The following is a 23,709-nucleotide window of genomic DNA, read 5'->3' as shown; positions in this document are numbered from 1 at the left end:
AAATGCATTAAAGCAACTGACATGTGATTGGTTGATTAGATAATTGCATTAATGAGGAATTGAACAGATGTTCCTAATAATCATTTAGGTGAGTGTCTATATATAATGTTGAAAGGTGTTTATTCCTCATGTTAGTCAAGTGACCCTAAACCTTTAAACAGTGATGTGTGTGTGTGTGTGTGTGTGTGTGTGTGTGTGTGTGTGTGTGTGTGTGTGTGTGTGTGTGTGTGTGTGTGTGTGCGTGCGCATGCGCATTTGTGTGTGAATGTGTGCTCATGACTAACCCGATAGGATTTTATATTGTAATAATGCTCTGCTGAATGTGCATTATTTTGCTAATTACAAGGCTATTGACTAAAAAAATTTAAATACCAATTAAATCAAATAAAAAGACCAATTTGAGGTTAAATTATTTATTATCTGAAAAGAGACTGCGTGTCGCTTTAAGACACAAAGAACTAGCACAGCCTTGAAAGAAAAATCGTTTGACTGGGAAAATGGCCAATTGTACAGTTTAGTGGTCATTGTACAACAATTTATGACCATGAAATGCTTTGATTCACCAATCAGATTGCAGTATCCCAGCAAGAGCCGGGTAATAAATAAACACAAATGTACTCCATGTACATTCAGTGTGTTTGTGCGTTTCCTTTGGGATAGATTTGGTGTAAAATTACCCCAGAAGTTTACTAAATCTGACAAAATCTTGTTTTGGTGGTGTCATCAAAGAGACAGGTGGTTTATGAATAATGTAGTACGTAATATCTTCTTTAAGCGTTAGATATGTTGTTTTCCATTTGTGTCCACATATAACTGTTTATTCACTCCGAGCCAAGCAAAATGCCTTCACAAATCGCCATCCTCTTTAAATTATTTAGCCCACAAAAACATCTCAAACATTTATAAGCCTATTCTCAAAGCCATGCATGAGAATTGTGACTTTACTGACTGAATCTGAGTCCGCATTATGATTCAAAGCATCTGAACGGAGTTCGTGTATAAAAACAACAACAGTCTTCAGTAGTCACGTTCCGGGAATTAAACAGAGACGAATCATCCTCGTAATAGCATTACGAAAAATGACACACAAGCAGGCATGTAAGACCACAAAAAAATGCATATATGTCAGGATGTATTCATCTTCTCTATTTTTGCATGAACATTTCTGAGAAAACACAACTATTAGAGACAAAATACAGAGAAAGACAGTGATTCTTGTCGTAATGGAAATAATAAGACGAAGAGTTCTTGAGATGGGGGTAAGATGAGCACGTCATTATGCATTCATAGAGATAAGCTTATGTCATATCCCTTTCTCTTTATAAAAATGGGAAAAATAAAGAATGGGGACAGAATGGCTTGCTCGCATTGAATGAATACCGTCTGATTGCGAGAACTGTTTTACATTTACAGCAAGCAGATTGGTTAATTGAAAGTGATCTGCTAATAGGATAAATTGACTGCATTACCCACGTCTGTCTGTCTCTGAGGGATGGCACAATGGGGGCTGAGATCTCACGCTGACTGTAATGCTCTCAATTATCTGCTTGTCTGAAGCAGTATGGCTCAGTGGCTGAAAGGTTAAGGACTCAGGCTGTTTCTCTTCTAATGAACCCCGTCCTGGGTCCTTCAACCCCCCCTCCTTACCCTCATCGAACCGTCTAACAAACTGCGGATTTTACTTCTGCGCTACTGACTGTTTTTCTCACTTCCTTTTTTCTGGTCCTTTTCTTTATAAGCTATTTTTGTGCTCTCACACACTCACACACACATGCACACCCTCAGAGGGATTTTAAGATAGCAAAATAAAGGCTATAATTATTCAACAAATGAATGTGCTAATAAAGAGATGAATGAAAAAGGAACAAATGGGTAAAAACTTAAGGAAGGAATGAATAGAATTATGAAGGGTAGAAGAAATTATTAAATGAAAAAATAAGGTATGGTAGGAAGAGGGAATGTTTAAAGAAATTTACTGATGGGTGGAGGAACAGATGGATGAATTAATAAATTGATGGATGGGAAAATGAATTAATGAATGGGTTAATTGATAGAAGAATGAGTTGATGGATGGATGGATGGATGAACCGATGTATTAATGAATAAAGTAATGGATGAATGAATGAAAGGCTTGATGAACAGATTGGTGAATTAATAAAAATAAAAATATTAATAATTGTATTATTAATAAAAGAATGAATTAAAGGATCAATGAAGTGATGGGTGGGTGGAGGGATGGATGGATGAATGAGTGAGTGAGTGGAAAAATTAATTATGGGTTATTAAAAGAATAATTAGTTGATTGAATAGATGGATTGATTGATGAATGGGTTAATTAATAGAAGAATGAATGGATGGATGGATGAAGTGATGTATTAATGAATAAAGTGATGATAAGAGATGAATGAATGAATGAATGAATGGATGGATGGATGGATGGATGGATAAATGGATTGATGAACAGATTGGTGAATTAATTAAAGTAAAAATATTAATAATTATATTATTAATGAAAGAATTAATTAATGGATCAATGAAGTGACGGGCGGGTGAAGGGATGGATGGATGAATGAGTAAGTGGAAAAATGAATTATGGATTAATTAATAAAATAATAAATTGATGAAATGGGTGAGTGGATGAATAGATGGGTAAAAATGTGGATTAATTAATAAATTGATGGATCAATGGTGAATAAATGAATTGATGTGTGGGTTAATTGATAGAAGAATGAATTGATGGAATGAATAGATGGATAGTGAATAAATGAATTGATGGATGGGTCATTAAAAGAATAATTAGTTGATGAAATGGATGGATTGATTGATGAATTGATGAATGGGTTAATTAATAGAAGAATGAATGGATGAATGAATGGATGGATGGATAGATGGATGGATGGATGGATGGATGGATGGATGGATGGATGGATGGATGGATGGATGGATGGATGGATGAACCGATGTATTAATGAATAAAGTGATGATGAGAGATGAATGAATAAATGAATGGATGGATGGATGGATTGATGAACAGATTGGTAAATTAATTAAAGTAAAAATATTAATAATTATATTATAAATGAAAGAATGAATTAATGGATCAATGAAGTAATGGGTGGGTGGATGGATGGATGGATGAATGAGTGAGTGGAAAAAAATAATTATGGATTAATTAATAAAATAATAAATTGATGGAATGGGTGGGTGGATGAATATATGGGTACAAATGTGGATTAATTAATAAACTGATGGATTGATGGTGGATAAATGAGTTGATGTGTGGGTTAGTTGACAGAAGAATGAATTGACGGAATGAATAGATTGGTAGTGAATAAATTAATTGATGGATGGGTTCATTAATAGAATAATTAATTGATTGAATGGTTGGGTGGGTGGATGGAGGATCAAATGGATGAATTAATGAGTTGATTAATTGGTGGGTAAATAAATTGATGGATGTGTTAATTAATAAAAGAATAAATTGATGGAATGTATGGATAGTGAATAAATTAATTCAAGGTGGGTTTATTGATAGAAGAATGAATTGATGGATGGATAAATATATAGATTAATTAATAGAAGGGGGAATGATTAATAATAGAAGAATGAATGAATTAATGAAGGGGTTTGGGTGGGTGGATGGATGGATAGAGAAGGATGGATGATTGAAAAGAAGAAACTGACTAAATGAAATTATAAATGAAAAAAATGGAATGAATATAAATAAAAGAGTAATTACTGATGTATGACAAATAATTTTCTAAAACTGTGTCCCTTTTTTGTTTTGTCACAGGAAACAGAGATTGTGAACACAGCTGTATTGAATGGGAAGACAGTAGCAGTTCCAGTAAAGGTGGTGACTGTGGCTACAGATGGTACTGTTACAGATGTCTCAGATACTGTGCAGTGCCAATCTACAGATGAAGATGTTGTTAAGGTCAGTACTTTATATATTTATACATGTTATAGCTATGTTATAACCAAGTTATTACATAACCCTCTGAAATATATGATTCTGATTGGGCAATCCATACATTCTGAGGTCAGAAAGTTTGTATAATGACCATCATACACTGTCATGTCACTAAACTCTCTCTCACTCTGTCATATTTGTCATCTATCACTTTATAATTTTGAATTATTCTTTATTTGTTTTTACTGCAGAAACGTCCTCAAATTCTAATTTTGCTAAAATAACAAAACGACTAAACAACTGAATGTGCCATTTTGACTTTGCATCAGTGTGATGACGCTTAATGAAGCTTGTAATACATTTCATTCTCACTGAAATCAAAAAATTATGAAATGGCTGATAATTGTTTATTATATAAGGACACACATTCACTGATTGAAAATTTAACAATGTCTCAAGGACGAAGCTGACATTGAATGGATGTCATATTATTCACTAAATTAAACTTTGCCAGTTTTGTCCCGCTGTCTGTTACTGTATCACTTTTAAACAATACTTAAATAGAGATAATATTTTTCTCTTTCTATTTTGGGACATATTTACTTTTAAATGAATGCATAGAGCTGGATCTTATACCACATCAGCTATAAAAGAATCACAGAGTTGGTTCTATACTGTATATAAGCTATAGTAGGTTTCAATATGCATAAAATGAAAGCTGCCACTGGGTTTTTTTCTAGAGAGAAAATTTGTGTTTGACAAGCTATCAAGTGAATGTTATTACAACATAACATTCTCTGAATTTAAATGATCCAGAAAGTAGAGCAATATGTAATCAGATTTCACTGTGGGAGTTCATTTAATGCTGATGGGTTTGTCAAGGAACTCATGAATGTCTGAAATTACTCATTTTAATCTATAGTATATACCTACAGAGTGACATAGATTTTAAAATGCTTTTCCTTTTAGAAATGAAGGTAAAAGTAATTTTCTTCAATGTGAATACTGAATCATTATGTACTATTTTAGATAATTTTCTTTAAATTAATTCAATACAGCAGCTTATTAGCTTGCAGGCAGTCATAACAACAGATAAAGATAGGTATAGAAAACATGTTGTATGAATTGAATTACACAATCTCCTTAGCATAACTGCCAGCACACAAAAAAAATGATGAATAGCTGAATTGTACTGCACAGACAGAATAAAATGTCCTGAGTTGTCACTGAGGTGGTGCCCTTTTAAAAAGTACACATTTGCAACAAAACTAGTACCTCAGAGGTATAAATTGGTACCAAATGTATACAAATTAGGACCTTTTTTAAAGGGTGCTGCCCCAGTGACTACTTGTGACCATTTTTTCATATCTTCAGAAAATGCTCTTCATAAAAGCTTCATAGGTCTCGTACACACTGCAAATTTCGGGAGTGACAACCGCATTTAAATGCGGAAGTGAATCCCCTAAATTTTCGTTACATGTCTGTACGGAGCAAGACAGTAAAAATGTGATGATTGACAAAGAGATAACCATAGCAACGTTCTTCCGTCTCGCGTGCTTATCACTCACAGCTTTGAACAAAATAATTTAACAGCATTTGCAATAAACCTCCATCTTGGCGCTGTGTATTGTATGCTTTTGTGATGCTGCTTCACAGCGCGCAGGGGTAAAGGGGATTATCAATAAAAACAATAATGAAACCCCACCTCTAACCCCTAAAAACATACAAATATGAATTAGCCACTTTGTAAAATACTGTATGTATGAATTACCATGAGATTGTGTTGGTTTTACTTATGCTGCCTTTTTTAAATTCACAAGAACATGGAGAGACCTGGCAGCCTGTCATGGCTGTAAATACCTGTACATAATCTTGGGCAAGTTAGCGGGTTTAAATTAAGTTTATTCTGAGAACATCTTCAATTCAAGGCATCTACTGAATCTAAGGCCTATTCCAATCTCAACACGCTTGGATCAGATTCAAACATCTGAGAACATATATGAGTTTGTAATATGGTTTGTTAGTTGGTTGTGTAGTAGGATGATTCTCACTCAACAGTATTAAAATTCCTGAAAGCTTGACATTTATTTACTGATTATAAACAAAGAAGAGCGCTTTCACCATTTCCCTAAGCAGCATGTGTTTGGAGCAGGTGCTTGTAGTGAGCTATTTTTGGTATTTGTTTATCTTGTCATTTCTCTCCTGAATAACCTTGATGATTTTTCTGGATTCAAGGATTCATGTCAAGCATGATTTGTGTAGTCATTTACAGACTGTCTTGTGGTTTTCTAACATACAGTTGTCTATCGATCACGCTGACAGATTGAGTTTACTGTAACACCTTGCAGTGTGCACTGACTGTGGTGTATGTCTTCATTTTTATCTGCTTTTGTCAAAATAATTGTTTAAAATTAAAATAATGTACTAGCCAATGGCGGCCGTTGACTTCTTTAATGAGAGCGCACGATGCGAAGCTCGGCAAAATATGTATTTAGCCTGTCATGTGTGTGGTCCGTCATGTCAAAATATGGGTTTGGCATGTCATGTTAACATGTGTGCATCATGTCAAAAACTAAATGCTTGCTGCAGACGCTTCCAAGGGGTTTATGATAAAAGAGACGCCAGATACATTTGCCAGATACTCAGTGTAATCAGAATTAGTGTCTTGTGAGTATTTTGTGAACGTGGGCGTCTCTTTTATCATAAACCCTTTTGACACATGTGCAGCATATTTTGACATGGGGCATGATGCACATAGGTTCACATGAAGCACCGAACACATATTTTGACATGACGAGCCACACATATGACATTCCAAACACATTTTTTGAGTTCCCGACCCTCGGAAGAGAAGTCACCGGCCACCACTGATACTGGCCATGAAACCATATTTTGGTTTTCGTTAAAAATATTTAAGATTTCGTATACAGTAATATAGTAATGGTATAGTATGGGGTGGTATTAATTATTATATATGGTTTTTAGTTGTGACAGTCAGTGGTTCTCTTTATAGGCCAAATGTCAAATTTGATTAAGGGGAATTTTTAGCTAATGACATTGAGAGCTTTGTGCAATTAATATATACTTAATTGCTTATATAAGGGAGACCTATAGCCTATATGTACAGCTAGCTAATTGTTAACTGCATACTATTACACACCATACTAGAATGCTTTATTCTGATTGGCCAGTCACAACATTCAAAGGTTCGTTTTTTTCAGATAACTATCACTCAAAACTAAAAAACATGGTAACCACTGTCGGGAGAGAGATTGTGTAAACGAGTCTAAATCTGTGCATCTTTAAACAGCGCTGCTATTGCTTCAGAAAATTGTCTGTCATGTTGTTTTTGTTAGTCCGTTATTACAGTTAACTATGCAAAGTGATATTGAACTGTAATGCGGTCAAGAGAGCTGCCTGGAACTACGTTCGCTGTGCATTTCCCAAAAAATAATTGCACACCTCAGAACATTCATCAGCCAATCAAATTCAAGCATTAAAGGAACCCGTAGTAAAATTTGAGATAACTACCACCTGAAACTAATAACACTCCACTTCACGTTGGGGTCTTCATCACCCTGTCTGGGTTCATTCTGTGATAACTACCAGCTGGAGGTACATTATCCCTAACATATTTGCAATATATATTTGTATATATTTACATGGCTACTTGCCACATGAGTCAATATATGTACACAAAATATTGATTTAATAATATGTTACAAACCCATTTGTAAAAAACACGAACCCAGCAGCTTGAAGTTCAAAATTCTACCATGCATTTGGTTTAATCATTTGTAAATAAAACCGCATATGTTATTACTTCTGCATATTTATACCGCACCTGTCAAGATGAGCTGCAGACCTGATGAGGCTGTTATTAGTTTCAGGTGGTTGCTATCTGTGAAAAACAAACCTTGGAAAGTCACGACTGACCAATCAGAATCAAGTGTTTTGTAGTAATGATTAATATCAGTATTCCTGTAAGCTGCATATTGGTCCAGCGAGACCCTTGTTGTTGTTGTTGTTTGTCTCTTGATTTCCCTTTTGCAGATCTGTTGAGACCTCACCACACCATCTACATAAAAATTTAGAACTCATGAATGACAATTTATATACTTTGGTATTTGGGTCACTGTAAACTTCTCCATTCTGTCTAGAAGCACCTGATCCTGCCCTGTCACACTGCTTGCATTATTGATATGATGCTGAAAACTCACTGTTGGATCTCTAGGAAGCAGAGCACTCTTTAAAACTCACCTTTAGGAATTTGAAAATCGCTCATAGACACCTCTCTCAGGTTCCGCATAAAGATACAACAATATTGTAAAGGAGTTAAAATGCACACACAATGCTTTCTGGCTAAAACAGCGAGCAAGTATAAACTGTCTAAGCTCATTTACAGTGTTGTCTAGCTGTGTAGGGCAGCAGCATAACCTCAGGTTATAAACTAATAGTGTTTAGTATAGAGATCCTTAATAAAACCGACGAATAAAATTGACGACGGGCCATTGAATTATAAGAAAATAATGCACACCCAAGGTACAATCGAGTCGTGCCATTACATCACGGGTGTGCATTATTTTTAAATAATTCAAAGGACCAATTATTCCTCTTATACCACAGTTACCAGAAACATTGCTCTGGTGCATATTTTAAGACTTTTAAAAAGTAAGATGTGTGGTTATCAGAAATTAATCCATACCCACTGAATTTTCTCAGCCAATCAGTATACAGCATTCAACAGACCCATGGTATAATGATACATAAACTGTATTGTATAGAATGGAGATGTGCGAGGGAGAGAGAGAGAGAGCACACAAGGAAGTGTTATCTAAAGAACCTTTCAAAGGAGTTAGTAGGGCACTTGATGTAAAGCACTATTGGGAGGCAGTCAGGTAAAACTGATGACCACATAAAAAAGGTGAGTTTAGATTAGAGGTTCTTCCAAAAGAAGTGACACAGACAGTCAATGCTGAGCCTCCATTAGTAGTCAAACAGCATGCGGTCTAGTTGATGAAAGTGTGGGGAAGTCAAAGTTGAATGCACTTTCCTTGGACGCATTTCAACTCTGATTAGAAGCGCTTTAAATAACAGAAGAAAAAAGTTTTTCTCTCTACTGTGGACCAAAGCTATGGTTTTAGACTCGGTTAATTGTGCTGTCAGACCTGCTCAGTCAAACACGTGTATAAGGTGGCTGTTCGTGGCTCGGCCTTTCTCAGATAAGGGGGTTGATTGGCTTCATCTGACAGGTAGTTCATTTTCCCGACTAAATCATCATGCTTGGAACATTTTGCTGGAGGTTATGGCAGTGATTAATGACGACGCCTTCTGTATTGTGTGTCTGTGGCAGTGCTGTTTATTACAGCTGTGAGTTATAAAATATTCTCAGGGATTGAGAAGTAGTTTAGTGTTTCAATTTATTAACATTTGATGTGCTTAGATGCAAAAGCTGGTATACGCCACCTCTGTCAAAAATGAGGTAATGATATTAACCGAAAGCTCTCGGCACATATTATATATTTATCAAATACTTTTGCTTTAAATCCGCTTATTCCTAGCCTCAGGCCATTTAGAAATACTGCTTTGTGTGCAGAATCTGCTAAACACCATTTACATTTTGAATATATTCGGATGTCACGTTTATTGTGCAACGTCTGAGGAACAAATACGCCCCTTGTGGAATTTCAGCCGTTCCATAAGAGGTTAAAACAAGGGTTTAAGGGTTTTAAGGGCAAATCATTGCCACTGTGAATGGAACAAAAATCAAACGTTCCCAGAGAAATCCCGGATGCATTTCCCATGTATTTTCTGTAATGTTTGTGTGAAAAGGGCTTAAGTGCACTGAAGATGAATTGGACGAGTGATGGAATGCAAAACTACCATGGATTAAATTCAAACTTGTGTCCCTTTTGAGTACTTGGACCAGAATACAACCCGAATGTGGCGCGTGGATCACAGCGCCCCCCTAGTGTGTGGCTGTTTTTTCATTGCAGTAATCTTAAATATCTACCAAACAAAGACTACAGAATGCTTTTGTGAATTTTCATTCATCCAAATATTACTGTAGTTAGGAAGATCTTTGTCATTTACAGATTAATGTGGCTAGGAGATATAGCTTATCCAGAGTCAAACAGTTATACACTTAAGTCACACTTTAAAGGGACAATAAGTAGGATTTACCCCCATCTAGTGGTGAAATTGTATTTTGAATTCAAATGAACAGTGCTCTCTAGCGCCTCGCTTTTCCAAATGCGTGTTGCAACTACGGTAGCTGTTATGTAATCACTGATCTTCTTGTCCGTTTCAGCTGATTCACGGGTTCTGAACAAAAACGTGTTGTGGAAACGCATTGTAAGGCTAGTGCTTTTTGTCCCTCTCTGCTATTATAGTTTATCAGTATGGAAGAAAGATATGGAAGCCTCCTTGGACTTACCCGTTCAATGTAAGTAAAGAGAAGAAATTCTAAGCTTACAAAGAAAAGTCAGATCATTGGCAGAGGTCATTTGACACCAACAAGGATATATTTATGAATAAAGACATTGATTTTGATTAATAAAACACTTAAACTCTACTTACTGTCCCTTTAAATTGTCTGAAATTAGATCAAGTTGCAAGCTTTTAAATTATATTTTGTGTAATATTTTTTAACTGGCTGTCAAGTGTTGTGATATGCAATATGTTAATTGAACGTAATTTCATTTCATGTATTAACTGAATGTTACAATGCAATTAAATCCAATTAAAAATAATTGCAGCATTGGCTTTAATAAAGTGAATGTCCTTTCAAAATGTGTTTAATATTCTGTGATCCAATTAGAAGGAAATTTGTTCATTTTTGTGAGTATCGAAAGTGTCCAAATATTTCTGGTACCACTGTTGATAAATGTGTTAAATTAAGCATTTCATTTTAGCATTAAAAGTTTAATTAACCTTATGTTAACATGTTAACATTGACAGCCCTAGTTAATGTCTATGTGTCTGAGCTCAGAGGAGCAGAGATAAAGCTAAAGAGAGGAAGATGCTGACAGCAGACAGCTTTATCAGTCAGACAGGCATGAAACAGACTCTCACAGCTCTAACAGCCCTTAAGAGTAGAAAGCAACACATCATGATCTTCTGATACTGGATTATTCTCTTACTGCTCGCTGTGTCTCTGTAATGTGCAGCAAAAGCTGGGAATATGACTTTTGAGTTTCATAATGATGGTTTTTTAGGTACCTGTCATTCCTGTAGCTTATTTGGTAGAGCATTGCGATAGCAGTGCAAAATGTCCCAGGGAACACACTTTTTACATGTATACACTCCAAAAAATGCTGAGTTATTTTCTTGGGTCCAGCCATTGGGTTAAATTAACCCAGAAAATGTTTATATTTGACCCAACAATGGATTAAAACTAGCCTGACGTTGTCATACTCAATTCTAGTCAGAATTTGAGTCTGGTACCGCTCCATTGAGCTGTAATTATGAGGCGTGTCTCAACCGAAAAATGCCTCTGCACTCAATTGGATAGACCTACGACCAATCAGAGCAACGGAGTGTGTGACGTATGTTGAAATTACGTCTTTGCAGCCTGACCAAACTACTAGTTATTTCGCTACAATGACACTAACATTGTGATTATACTGAGTTAGCGAATGTACATCAACACCTACTATGTTTACAACATTTCGTTTATATCACAACATGAAGTATTTACTAAGTCATAGAGTAAGACTATCTCTTACCATTTGTACGTTAGGTGAACTTCATCCACGACGATACCCATTACGTTGGCTTGAAAATATTGGAGCCTAGCATGTCCCTCCACTTATTCAGCAACCATGATTCCGGGCTTCCGAAAAGAAGCTGGCAACGACCGCTAATTATATCCATCTCGTCGTGCACGCTGAGTCGCATCGCCGTGATAACGTTAGCCATTTCAGTTGCGACCAACTTTTGCCGAATAGGAAGGACGGCAAAAACATCAACAAATGCCCTGCTCGCGTTTCTCTGTTGCTCTTTTAAAATCAATGCTCTGTCGATATCTTTTAGAACAGACTCAATGTCAGAATCCACACATCTGAACTCTACAGCGGCAGCCATTCAACACACGCGTTCTTTGGTGACGTGGTTCATTACGTTACTGTTGATTATCTGTCCATCATCGTATAAAGCCCGCCCTGACAATTTGATTGGTTCGACCAGCATTTGTCCAAGCATAGTAGCTCCTCTACGGAGAAACCCCAGACCGATATTCCCGTTTTCAAAATCTTGTGGCCGGGGGTAAGATCGGCTGGCACCCAGGCTAGATTAAAACAGCATTTGGTGTTAAAACAGCCCAGCATAAGTTCATTTACAAAAATGGGCTTTTTGACCTGCTGGGTTGAAAGTAACCTAACATTTTTGTCCTTTTTATGTACTGTATGTTATTTTGGATTAAAACAGCTGCCAAATGCATAAACAAAATGTCTCTTTTACACATGTACTGGTAATATAAGATACACAATATACCCTAAAAACCTAAAAATATGACTTTCTCAGATTTTTTTATACTTTTATACTGTTGTTTATTGGCCAGTGTATGCAAAAAAAACCTGCAACTGTACTTTTACTTGCGTGTTCTGTTTTATGTGGTTGAGAAGTGGTTGGGTTAAGGGTAAGGTTGGGTTCAATGCTCCAAAATATCTTTAAAACCATAAATGTTTATGGAACCATTTCTACATTTACAAATGCATAAAATTAAATGCGTCTGACATATAAAGGGGGTCGTACACCGGACAAGAAGCGCAGCGTCATGTCGCGCCATGAATCTATAAACAGAACACATTATTTTCTATGAATGTACTCTGTCGGCGGCTGTCTGCTGTGACTGCTTAAATCTCTGTCGTGCCACCAGTGTTGGGGAAAGTTTTTTTTTAAAGTAATGAATTACAATATTAAGTTACTCAAAAAAGTAACTAATTGCGTTACTTAGTTACTTTTCATGGAAAGTAATGCTTATGTTACTTTTGCGTTACTTTTTCTTGGCTGAGGCTTGATCTCTTTCAGGCCTTGCAGGTGTTTTATGACTGAAAAGTTCTGCATTCAGTAATTGCATATTTAATCACAAAAATGTCAAGCTTTGGCCTGCCATCTCAGTTTCTGACTCAAACTGTTCCCACACAGGTGTGTACGCATAATTTGCATAATGTGACTACGTTTATTTTAATTCGAGCAGTACAAATCTGAAAAAAAATCTAATCTAATTAATTAAACTAAAAAGTAACTTGCATTACTTTTTTTGAAAAAGTAACTCAAATATTAATGTGTACATTTATAAAGTAATGCGTTACTATACTCATTACTTCAGAAAAGTAATATTATTACTTATTACACGGCTCTCTGGAATGCTTGATTCTGATTGGTCAGTTGAGACTTTTGCAGGTTCGTTCTTTTCAAATAATAACCGCTCCAAAGTAATAACGCATAGCCGGTACTACTTGTATGATTTAAAATTGCTCCGCGCCAATAAAGATTGGCTTTTGACTGTTTGGCGCCATCTTGTGACAAACACTGGACAGCCACAATTAAGAATGGACAATTTTGACATTAATTTTAACATGTACGGAAAAAACTAAACATTTAAACAGTGGATAGAAGAACGAACAACGACAAGACACAGAGAGCTAACTGAGACTGAACTTGACAAAATAGAGCATGACAGCTACGAAGCCAACACACACAAAAATACAGAATGGGCATTAAAATTTCTTAAAGACTGGCTAAAACAGAAAAAAATGGAGACAGACAAGTATGAAGCAGAGGATCTTAATAAGGTATTACGATCATTTTATGCATCTGTGCAAAGTTTCGCGGAAGGATAAAAATGTTAATTTAAAACAAATATGCCAATAAAATGTTTCAAATTTATATTCATGTCCAGTTTTTTTTCCTTACGTGGCAAGTAGCCGTGTAATAAGCGGGATAATGTAGAGGCAGCCGGTGGTTATCGGGAAATAAGCCCCTTCAATGTGATACAAGACCCTCCGCTTCGCGTCAGGTCCTGATCACACTGTCGGGGCTTATTTCCCGATAACTACCGGCTGCCTCTACATTATCCCTTACGTAATGCACTTTACTTGTAATGCGTTACCCCCAACACTGTGCGCCACAGACTGCCACTCACATAGTTTAACCTTAAATAACATCATATTTGTCCCAAATCATTAGCGATTAACATTAGCTGCTAACATATTTTTTGCATTTTGAAGTAGATGCTATCTGACTAAGCTTGCGCTATTTAATCTGCACTTCCGGTGTACGATAGCTCCAAGTTGTCCTAGACGCAACGCGACACTGCGCTTCTCATCCGGTGTGCGACCCCCTTAAGGCAAAAATCTTAAAATATAACCACAGGTTGTAATATGCTGCTGGCCGCTAGAGGTACACATAACTTTACGGCGTAATAAAGAGAGGTTTCCCTGGACAGGGATTAGACTAGTCCTAGACTAAAATAAATGTAAGAGCTGTCCAAACTGAAAACAACTTGCACTGACCTATCTGAACATACACCAGTGCCCTTTGTTTTGCCTCAAAATGCACACCAGTAATTAAAAACCAGTTTTTAGTAAGGTATGTTTGTTAAAACTAGTTAGATTTCATAATTAAACTAAGGCCTAGTCCTGGTTTAAGGTAATCCCGGTCTGGGAAACCACCCCAAAGTGCTTGCACAAACAAACTATGAGGTTGTTATTTTTGAAGGACAGTCTTCTGTATTAATATGAAAGGGTTATGCACAAAAATTTTCAGCCATGTGTGTGTGCGTGTGTATGTGTCATACTTTATCTTTGTGCTGCTGGCCACACTTTGATGGTGTGTGTTTTGCCTCTGTAGTTTCTGTCCCTGTCAGATTCTGGTTTTAAAAATCAAAGTTAGTCAGTCACAGTGATTTAAGGCCCATTTCGGACGGGAACATTCTGCTATCTAATTTTGCTGTATTTAAAAAACGCAAAGTTTTGGAAAATGGGCTCAGAATGCCCAACCAAGAAGAGAAACTATCCATCAGCTCATGACTTGTGGGTGTTATGATAGGCTGTCATACTCTCAAGAAAAAAGCTGTACAAATGCTGTCACTTAGGCAGTACCCTTTGTACCCAAATGGTGCATATGGGTACATCAAAGGTACATGTTGGTACATAAACACAGTGCATAGATGGCTTTTTTAAAGGTGCCTTCCCGGTAACAGCTTTTGTACAATTTTACTGACCAAGCTGGTGTCTATTTCTCTAGAGGTCATATACACAAAATGTGACGTTTGGATCCTGTTTAGATGCATGTTTTACGTATATCTGTTCTCATCAGGTCTTTCCATACAGAGGTGTTTTGGAGCACATTGGTCAACATGTGTGCTAGACAAATAAACCTGACACTGGCATACATTTTGCATAACACTGTGTGTGGAGGTGTATAATATAAATAACTCTAAATTACATTATATATGCACAATAACATTTAAATGAAAATATTAAAATGCAGAAAGGCTTCTGCAAGTGTTAGGCTATATACATATGTCTTTATCTCAGTAAAGAGACGAACAAAAATAGTCTATTAGACTATGTGCTTTAAAACACCTCTGTATAAAAAAATAAAACACACATTGACAATAATAACAATTTAAATGTAATTAAAAATTCAGTAAAAATGAATGTTGAACTACACTATAAATAGTGGGATTTATTTTCTGGTTGTAACACTCTATGATTTAAATATCATATGATAAATAGCTGAATTCATGTTTGATAGGAAACAAAAATCTGAATTAAAAGCGCATGCAGTCTATAATGTATAGATAATATAACTGCGGCAGACAGAGTTTATTAATGAACATTTTACACCAGTCAGTTTATAGCATAGTTTCGATTCATAGTGCACAGAAATGAGACTAAATGATGGTAGTGACAGCAAGTTAATGAAAAAAATAAAAAAAATTGAAGGATTGTGGTGTATACAGTGAGATGCAGGCTTTCGCTGTGAAATAAAAGTGCTGTGAATTGACCCACGGACACCAATTGCACATTGTACCTTTTGAGTCTTCAAACTAAAATATTTTCCCTCTCTCATCATATCTTGTCTCTGATGTCTGACCGATCCGTTTCAAATACATCTTCTCTGTCACTGAGATTTATATTGTATTGATTTCAGATATATGAAGTTCACTACGGTACGGTGTGTCGGAAAGATCGATTTTCTTTTCTTTCCTCACCTCTCCATTACTGTCTGTCGTCTTTTGTCTCAGGTATCAGACAGATGTGACTACGTCTATGTGAATGGCAAAGAAATGAGGGGACGGGTTCGAATGCTGGTGAACTTCACCTACAGTTACATGAGGGCCCAACTGGAGGTCAAGGTCTGGATCCCCAAACTACCCCTGCACATTGAAGTTTCAGATACAGAACTCAGTCAGATCAAAGGCTGGAGGATCCCTATAAACAGTAACGCACAGAGGTATGAATATTCCCACAGAATCCGCATTAGATATTTGTCAGAATGTTGCATGTTTGTGTATTAAATTTTGGGTTGTTAATATGATTTCAGAGTTTAGTATAGAATGTAACCATGTATAAATACATTTTAAAGATCTCAGCAAATGTGAAAATGTGAATAAAATCCACATTTTGGCTGGGTTGGGCGACCACTTATGAAACAGACAACAGCCAGAAAATGGAAACTAAGCCAGCTTGGTGGGGGTTTGATCGATATAAGCTTATTGCTAATGCTCGAAACTATGATTTCCCAGCATGCACTTGGCCTCTTGTATCGTCTTGTGTCTCTCATAAGTATGTGCACATATTCTGCCTCACTCCCCATAAACCACAGGTACACCTGGGGTTTTGAATTCAAAATAGAATAAAGTCAATATATACGATTTTCTGGAGGTATGGAGACGGTTTCCATTTCGGCTTGTCCCATGTGATTCACAATGTGCAGTGTTTCCCATACATTGATTTATTTGTGGTGGCCCACCACAGAATCAACACTGGCCCCCACAAATAGAATTTTCATGATTCCCATTTACATTTTTATTTCACCATTTAAAACAGCTTAATTCGGCTTAAAATATAATTTGATATATAATATAGATCAAATACAGATACAGATTAAAGAGTAGAAGTGAAACATATTTCAGGTGCCAACACTAGATCAAACGCAAACACGACATGATGACGTCACATATATGCTAATTAGCGGGTGACGTCATCACCACCACAGTCTCCTCAAAATCCTGTGGGAAACACTGATGTGTGTTAAAAACTGAAAGTAGACTGAATGACTTCATTGGTGAAGTTTTAAATGGGTTCCTCTGAGTGAAATGCAGTAGTCAATTTGTGAAGCCAGGCCACAGGAGATTGAGGAAGACTATTAAGATGTTAAGAAGATGTAATGGAATTAAGTAATGATGATTTGGTCAAAAGTTAAACAAAAGATCCCATTGAAGGTTTGTAATAAAGCAGGTCAATGATGTTACATGAAAGTACATATCTTCTAAATATCTATACTACAAATCTATGCATATCCATTTGACCTGGTGCTTAAATTTATTTACTTCCTTCACTGTCAAAAAAACACGGTCCCTAGCTGTCACTGGGGTGGTAACCTTTCAAAAAGTATACCTTTGTACCTAAAGAGTTAGTGGTATGAAATGTATACATATCTGTAAATAAATGTAATGTACGACCTTGCAGTCTAGCAGATACTCCAAAATCAAATAAGAACATTCAGTTTAATATACTATAATCTAAGTAGCTTATACTAATATGTACTAATTTGTTATTTGAAGGCTGTGAGTTTGTTTGTAAAACTCATTTTGTAGTTTATTTATGGATGCACAGAATAAAGCTGTTAGCTGCTAATGAGATGCTCAGCAGGATGAAGGTTGGATGCTAATTGCTCTATGCTGCTTTGTTTACGCATCGGCCTACTCTTTGTATATTTATCTTTATCGTTTTATGAGTATTTGTTTATTTAGAAGAAGTTTATGTGTGTGAACAACCATAAAGTTTTTCCAAATGTAACTGTTAGTTTTACTTTTAGTTTCAATTACTTCAAACTCTTTGAGGTAATGAACTTGCTAAAATACAACTTTAACAACAAAATTGCTTACAGACGCCCAAGCACATCACTATTCAGTTAATCATATATTTGATTATAGTTGATTATTGTGCTGTTGTTATTCTGTACATGCACAAATACAAAAGCTGCTAAATGCCACCTCTGTCAAAAATGAGATAATGATATAGACCCCACTGGCGTCCCCAGACCGTAGTTTGACTGCTTTAAGTGCACTTAAGATTAATTGGATGAATCACAATGTGCAAAACGACCATGGATCACATTCAGACTTGTGTACTTTGTGAGTACTTGAATACCAGAATGTGGCAGTGACATGGATCACAGCACCCCATAATGTGTAGTTAATTTTCTTCATTTCTATATTCTGATATCATTTGCAATGTTTCTAGGGGCATCTTTAGTGATTTTGCAAATTTTAATGTCTTGCCCAAAGAGTATTTGCCAAAAAAGCTTGCATGCATTTAAAGGGTTTTGCAGCGAAAGATCATGATCTAATGGAAAAGTCGTGCAATAGTCACGCAAAATGTTATTAATTTATTTGTGTCCATGGCACGAAATTCAACTTTTTTTCGTGCCTTGAGCACAAATGTCTTTTTCGTGACACACGATTTTCTATAAATAGTTTTACGTGTCCATGGTACAACTTTCTTTTAAAAAAGTCAAATATTTATAGAAATGTATGCAAGTATCACGAAAAAAAGACATTCATGCTCAAGGCACGAAAAAAGCTGAATTTCGTGCCATGGACACGAATAAATGAATACAATTTCCATAACACGACTTTCCGTGAGATCAGTCTGGAAAGAGAGTCAAATTTGTTAAACACCAATGAAATGACTAAAAGTGACATTTGTGACTTTTATTGCCATTAACTCTTTCCCTGCCATTGAACGCTTTTCTGCTGAGTTTTTCTGGCAATCCTTATTTACACTATTATCCACCAGGTGGCGCTCTTACCCAACTTATAAAACCAGGAAGAAACCAATAAGGCCAAAACAGTTAACTCTTTCGCCGTCAGCCTTTTTCTTGTAAATAAGCATTTTTTCTTTAATGTTTTAGTTCAGTAATTTAATTTTAACTCTTTCCCCGCCAGCATTTAAAAAAAAGTTGCCAGCCAGCGCCAGCATTTTTAATGATTTTCACAAAAGTTTAATGCCCTCCAGAAAATGTTCTTCTTTAAATATATAAACATACAATATACCAAATGAAAGAACAGACCTTATGCTTTAAAAAAAAAATTTCATCCTACCTTTATTAGTTCTCTTGTAATCAGCTCTCAAATATAGCTAGGTTTATTCAAAAACACCACATTTTGAGCAAAAAGCTGAGATAATTCCATTTTTGTGAAGGACTTTTGATAGAGATCAAATTCAGAGCGATCTTTAAAACATGCACGGACATGCCGCTGCTTGCCCTAAAGCGATACTTCCCAGTTGTCACCTGGTGGATAATAGCGGTATTGCGGAAAGCCAGAAATACTCATCATTGGCAGGGAAGCGTTTTCTCTTCATTGACAAGATAACTCGTCATTGGTGGCGAAAAAGTTAAAACTCTGTGTATGTTTTGATAATCGTTCCGAATCTGATATCTAACAAAAGTCCTTTACAAAAATGCAATTATCTCAGCTTTTTGCTCGAAATTATGTATTTTTGAAGAAAGCTACATATTTTTGAGAGGTGATATAAAGAGAATAAATGAAGAACATTTTTTTGTTGTTGTTTAAAAGCAGAGGGCCTGTTCTTTCATTTGATGTATGTTTATATATTTAAAGAAGAACATTTTCTGGAAGGCATTAAACTTTTGTGAAAATCATTAAAAATGCTGGTGCTGGCTGGCAACTTTTTTTTTTTTAATGCTGGCGGGGAAAGAGTTAAAATTAAATTACTGAACCAAAACATAAGAGAAAAATGCTTATTTACAAAAAAAACTTGTCAGATGCACTTAAAGAGTTTTTGCTTCTAAACTACTCAATTCCTCCTAAAAATAAAAACTTAAGTGCATGCTCTGTAGCTTACACAACAGTGAGGCTCTGTAGCCTCACTGTTTTTAATGTAAATCTTTTAGGGGAACATCAAGTCAAACATCTTGCTCTTTGTCAATATCTCGCCATAAATTTCTAGTTTTACAATTACATCTACGTTTATCCATTTTGCAGATGCTTTTATCCAAAGTGGCTTACAGTCCATTCAAGCTACACATTTTATCAATATGTGCATTCCCTGGGAATCTAACCCACAACTTTTGTGCAGCGAACGCATTCCTACACCAACGTCCTTTCTAAGCAATTGGATTCTATGGATGGTAAAACTGAAAGACTCGCATTTATAAAATACCAAATGTATCTGGCATCCAGAATATCACAGACACATGAGAGCTTGCTCTCTTTTCTTGTGGATGAAAAGAACTACAACAGCAAACAGCATAGCAACCACCAAAAAAAAAAAACCCACACAAGTAAAGCCCTGTCCCCTCATTACCTTAACTATAGGCCTACTGGGCAATTCACAGCAAGCATTGCATGCAATCTTCCTTTTAGAATGCGAAAAGGTTTGAGGACCACTGACATACACCAAGATATTTATAATTGCACTGTGTTTGCAACTACTTTTGTTATGGAAAATCCTTACATTTAAATACATTTAAGGAAATGCGAATAAGGCACAATGTATGAGTCTAATTTACAAAGAAAGATAGCACATACAATGCAATTATAAATTGGATTTAGTGCATACTATCCAAGGTTTTTGTGATAAAATAGTTTTTTGTGTCTTTTATTTATACACACCGTTTACATTATGTTGTGCAAAATTCTAGTTAACTTTCAGCGCATGAGTCCTTGGACAATACTAGTCAAATGAGACTTGAATAGAAGCGAAAAGGAAGCCCTACAAAAGTAAGATCTTCATAGTACAGTGTTTCCAGCAGTGGGAGGTTGTCTATCACGCCGGATCTAGTGGACTTTAATGAGGGGCTCAATTGCCGTCCTCTTGACAGCTTCAATCTCGAAGGGCACTAACTAGATGGCCACCTGATGCAATCATGTTCCTATTCAGTGACAGAGACCCAAAGTCCTTTCTAATGTCCTGTGGCAATAATGCACATTTCACCGGTGACACCTTTAAAACCCACTCACTCATGTTGCAGCGTTGCGCTTGTTACAGCGACAGCTCCTACGTGTTTGTTAGTGTCAGGTCTGTGCGTTTTTCTTCAAACACTGACACTTTATTGTTACATTAAAATTATGCTGATTTAATTAATGAGCCAAAAGTTACAATTAAATTAAATGGAGAGTTTGAAATGAGCTAGTTCTGGGTTAAAAACGTAGTATTTGTGACATGGTGTCATTGCCACAAAGTAATTTCGACATTTCTCTCTAAATGATAAACAACCGTATCAGCCCATGTTTGTTCTGTTCGACCTAGAGACATTTTTCATGCAAGAGAAGAGATATTGTCTATTTTACCCAGAAATTGTTTGGCTCATCGCATCGACATATCACAGAGGTGTTTCACATTCACTGTGGATTTCCGTCTCATTTATATTTATGGGGGCATAATAAGCATGACCTTGCTGATGTAACAACATTATGGCTTGATGTTAGTGGGCACTGATGAGCCATTTAAGTGTTGCCAGATCTTGTTAGAAAACAGGCAGTCTGGTTTCATAAACAAGCCCGAAATAAACCCAAGATAACCTGTAAATCATTGAGGGTTATGTAACAGAAGCTTATAAAATAACCTAGCATTTGTCTATCTCTCGAAGTGCACAGACTGAAAATGATTTGTTTCACTTAAAAGATTTATGTCGTTTATAATGCACCACTACTTCTATTATTGGTCGGCCACACTCTTATTGAGGTAAACAACTGGCAAGCTCAAGACATGAACATATTTGTAAGTGACTTTCTGAAAAACTTGCCCAAACTAGCTCATAATAAGTGGATATGGCAACACAGATCCATTTGTATGTTTATGCGTGTAAGATAGAGAGGAACTGATGGGTTTTTCAGCATCTGCCAAATCCGCTGCCAGTTGGTCCGCGTAATGTGAGAGACAGAGAAACTGACCCAAGAGAGCATTTCTGTGCTCATGCCAAACCCATAGCGTGTACAGTGCCAGACTGCCCTTCACTTTGTGGGATGGTGTTAACAGCGCTCGTTCTACACCAGGCAAGCGTGATAAAGTCCCAACGCTGGGAATGGCTATTCGTGTCTGGATCAAGAAGTCATACTGCGCGAGTGAGATATGTTGTGTTGGTAGGGGCTGTACCCTTAAGGGATATGTCTCTTCTGTGAAAAATATTGTTTATTGAATCATCTTCTGATCCTCTGTGTAGGTAAATAAACAAGCGCTGCCACTGACAAGTGCACGCCTTGAACATCAAATGGGTAAATTGCTAAAAATCACATTTGTAAATAATTTATCAACCCTTCAAATTGTTACATGGATAAAGTCTATTTTTGTATTTTAATAAGGATTGTTCATAAAAGCTGGTTAGAAAGGCAAGAATGAATGATTGTTATTTTATCACGCTTTTGTTTTGATTCAGTTTACATTTTAATTTTACATTAATCCCAATGAAAAGGTTATTAGTAAGTAATTAATTTTTTATACAAATGTCACTTTAATCATTCCAATGGTATTTAACAAATATGACTTTTGTCTTTATGAATTAAGTCTTTCACTGCAAAACCCAAAAATCTCCACTTAAAAAAAGTCTCTGCTATCTTAATAAAGGTAAAACAAAAAAGTGGACGATTAATAAAGTTATTGGTTTCTAAAGTACGGAGTCGACTCTGTATCGCTGAAACGAGTCGTCATATGGATTGAATATCCTGCCTGTCTTTATCCATGTAATACAAACACTTTGCATAATAATCTCTGCCTGCAGCCTTGCCCGGGAGAAACGAAAACTTTGACCTGCCCACAGCTAGTTAGTGTGTAAACATCATATCATGCTGTGTTTTCAGTTTGTGTTGTTTTCACTACCAAAGAATGAAAGTATGAAGAATCAGTGGTTAAAATTACTTTTTCAAGGAGGGATTTACTAAACGTTTTGTTGTGAAGAATCAGTGGTTAAAATTACTTTTTCAAGGAGGGATTTACTAAACGTTTGGTTGTGAAGAATCAGTTGTTAAAATTACTTTTTCAAGGAGGGATTTACTAAATGTTTGGTTGTGAAGAATCAGTGGTTAAAATTACTTTTTCAAGGAGGGATTTACTAAATGTTTGGTTGTGAAGAATCAGTGGTTAAAATTACTTTTTCAAGGAGGGATTTACTAAATGTTTGGTTGTGAAGAATCAGTGGTTAAAATTACTTTTTCAAGGAGGGATTTACTAAATGTTTGGTTGTGAAGAATCAGTGGTTAAAATTACTTTTTCACGGAGGGATTTACTAGACATTTAACAATGAAAGATGGGTTAGTACCCACTTTATTTGGAACAACATGCGTCTCCTAACCACAACCTGTAAGTATGATTACTACATTGTGTTTATTTTCCCCCGAGTGTTCTAAAATGTCTAGTTAACTGTAATGTCTTTTTAGTAAGCTGCGCTAGCAACGCATGTTGCAGTTAAACTGTGGCCCGGTTAGCTTAAGTAACACTTTCTTAAAAAAGTGTAAAAATATTAATGTTTGTCATCGTTTTTATAACTTGGACTGATGATGAATGATGTGTATTGATGTCAGCGTTTAAACTCTTAAT

General features: G+C 36.1%; 1 protein-coding gene across 2 annotated transcripts in view; it reads left to right on the top strand.

The window, feature by feature from the left end:
- LOC129413382 (transmembrane protein 132C) overlaps positions 1-23,709 on the top strand; it is a 326,965-nt gene that overhangs the window by 290,077 nt on the left and 13,179 nt on the right. For both annotated transcript variants that reach the window (XM_055167095.2, XM_055167094.2), the window contains exons 5-6: positions 3,794-3,937; positions 16,170-16,378. In XM_055167095.2, coding sequence (XP_055023070.2) covers positions 3,794-3,937; positions 16,170-16,378 — 353 coding nt within the window. The remainder of the gene's footprint in view (positions 1-3,793; positions 3,938-16,169; positions 16,379-23,709) is intronic.

This window comes from Misgurnus anguillicaudatus, chromosome 5 (genome assembly GCF_027580225.2).
Source record: "Misgurnus anguillicaudatus chromosome 5, ASM2758022v2, whole genome shotgun sequence".
NCBI classification, from domain to species: Eukaryota; Metazoa; Chordata; class Actinopteri; order Cypriniformes; family Cobitidae; genus Misgurnus; species Misgurnus anguillicaudatus.
Note: the sequence above shows the minus strand (reverse complement) of the source record. Positions and strands in the feature narration are given on the sequence as shown.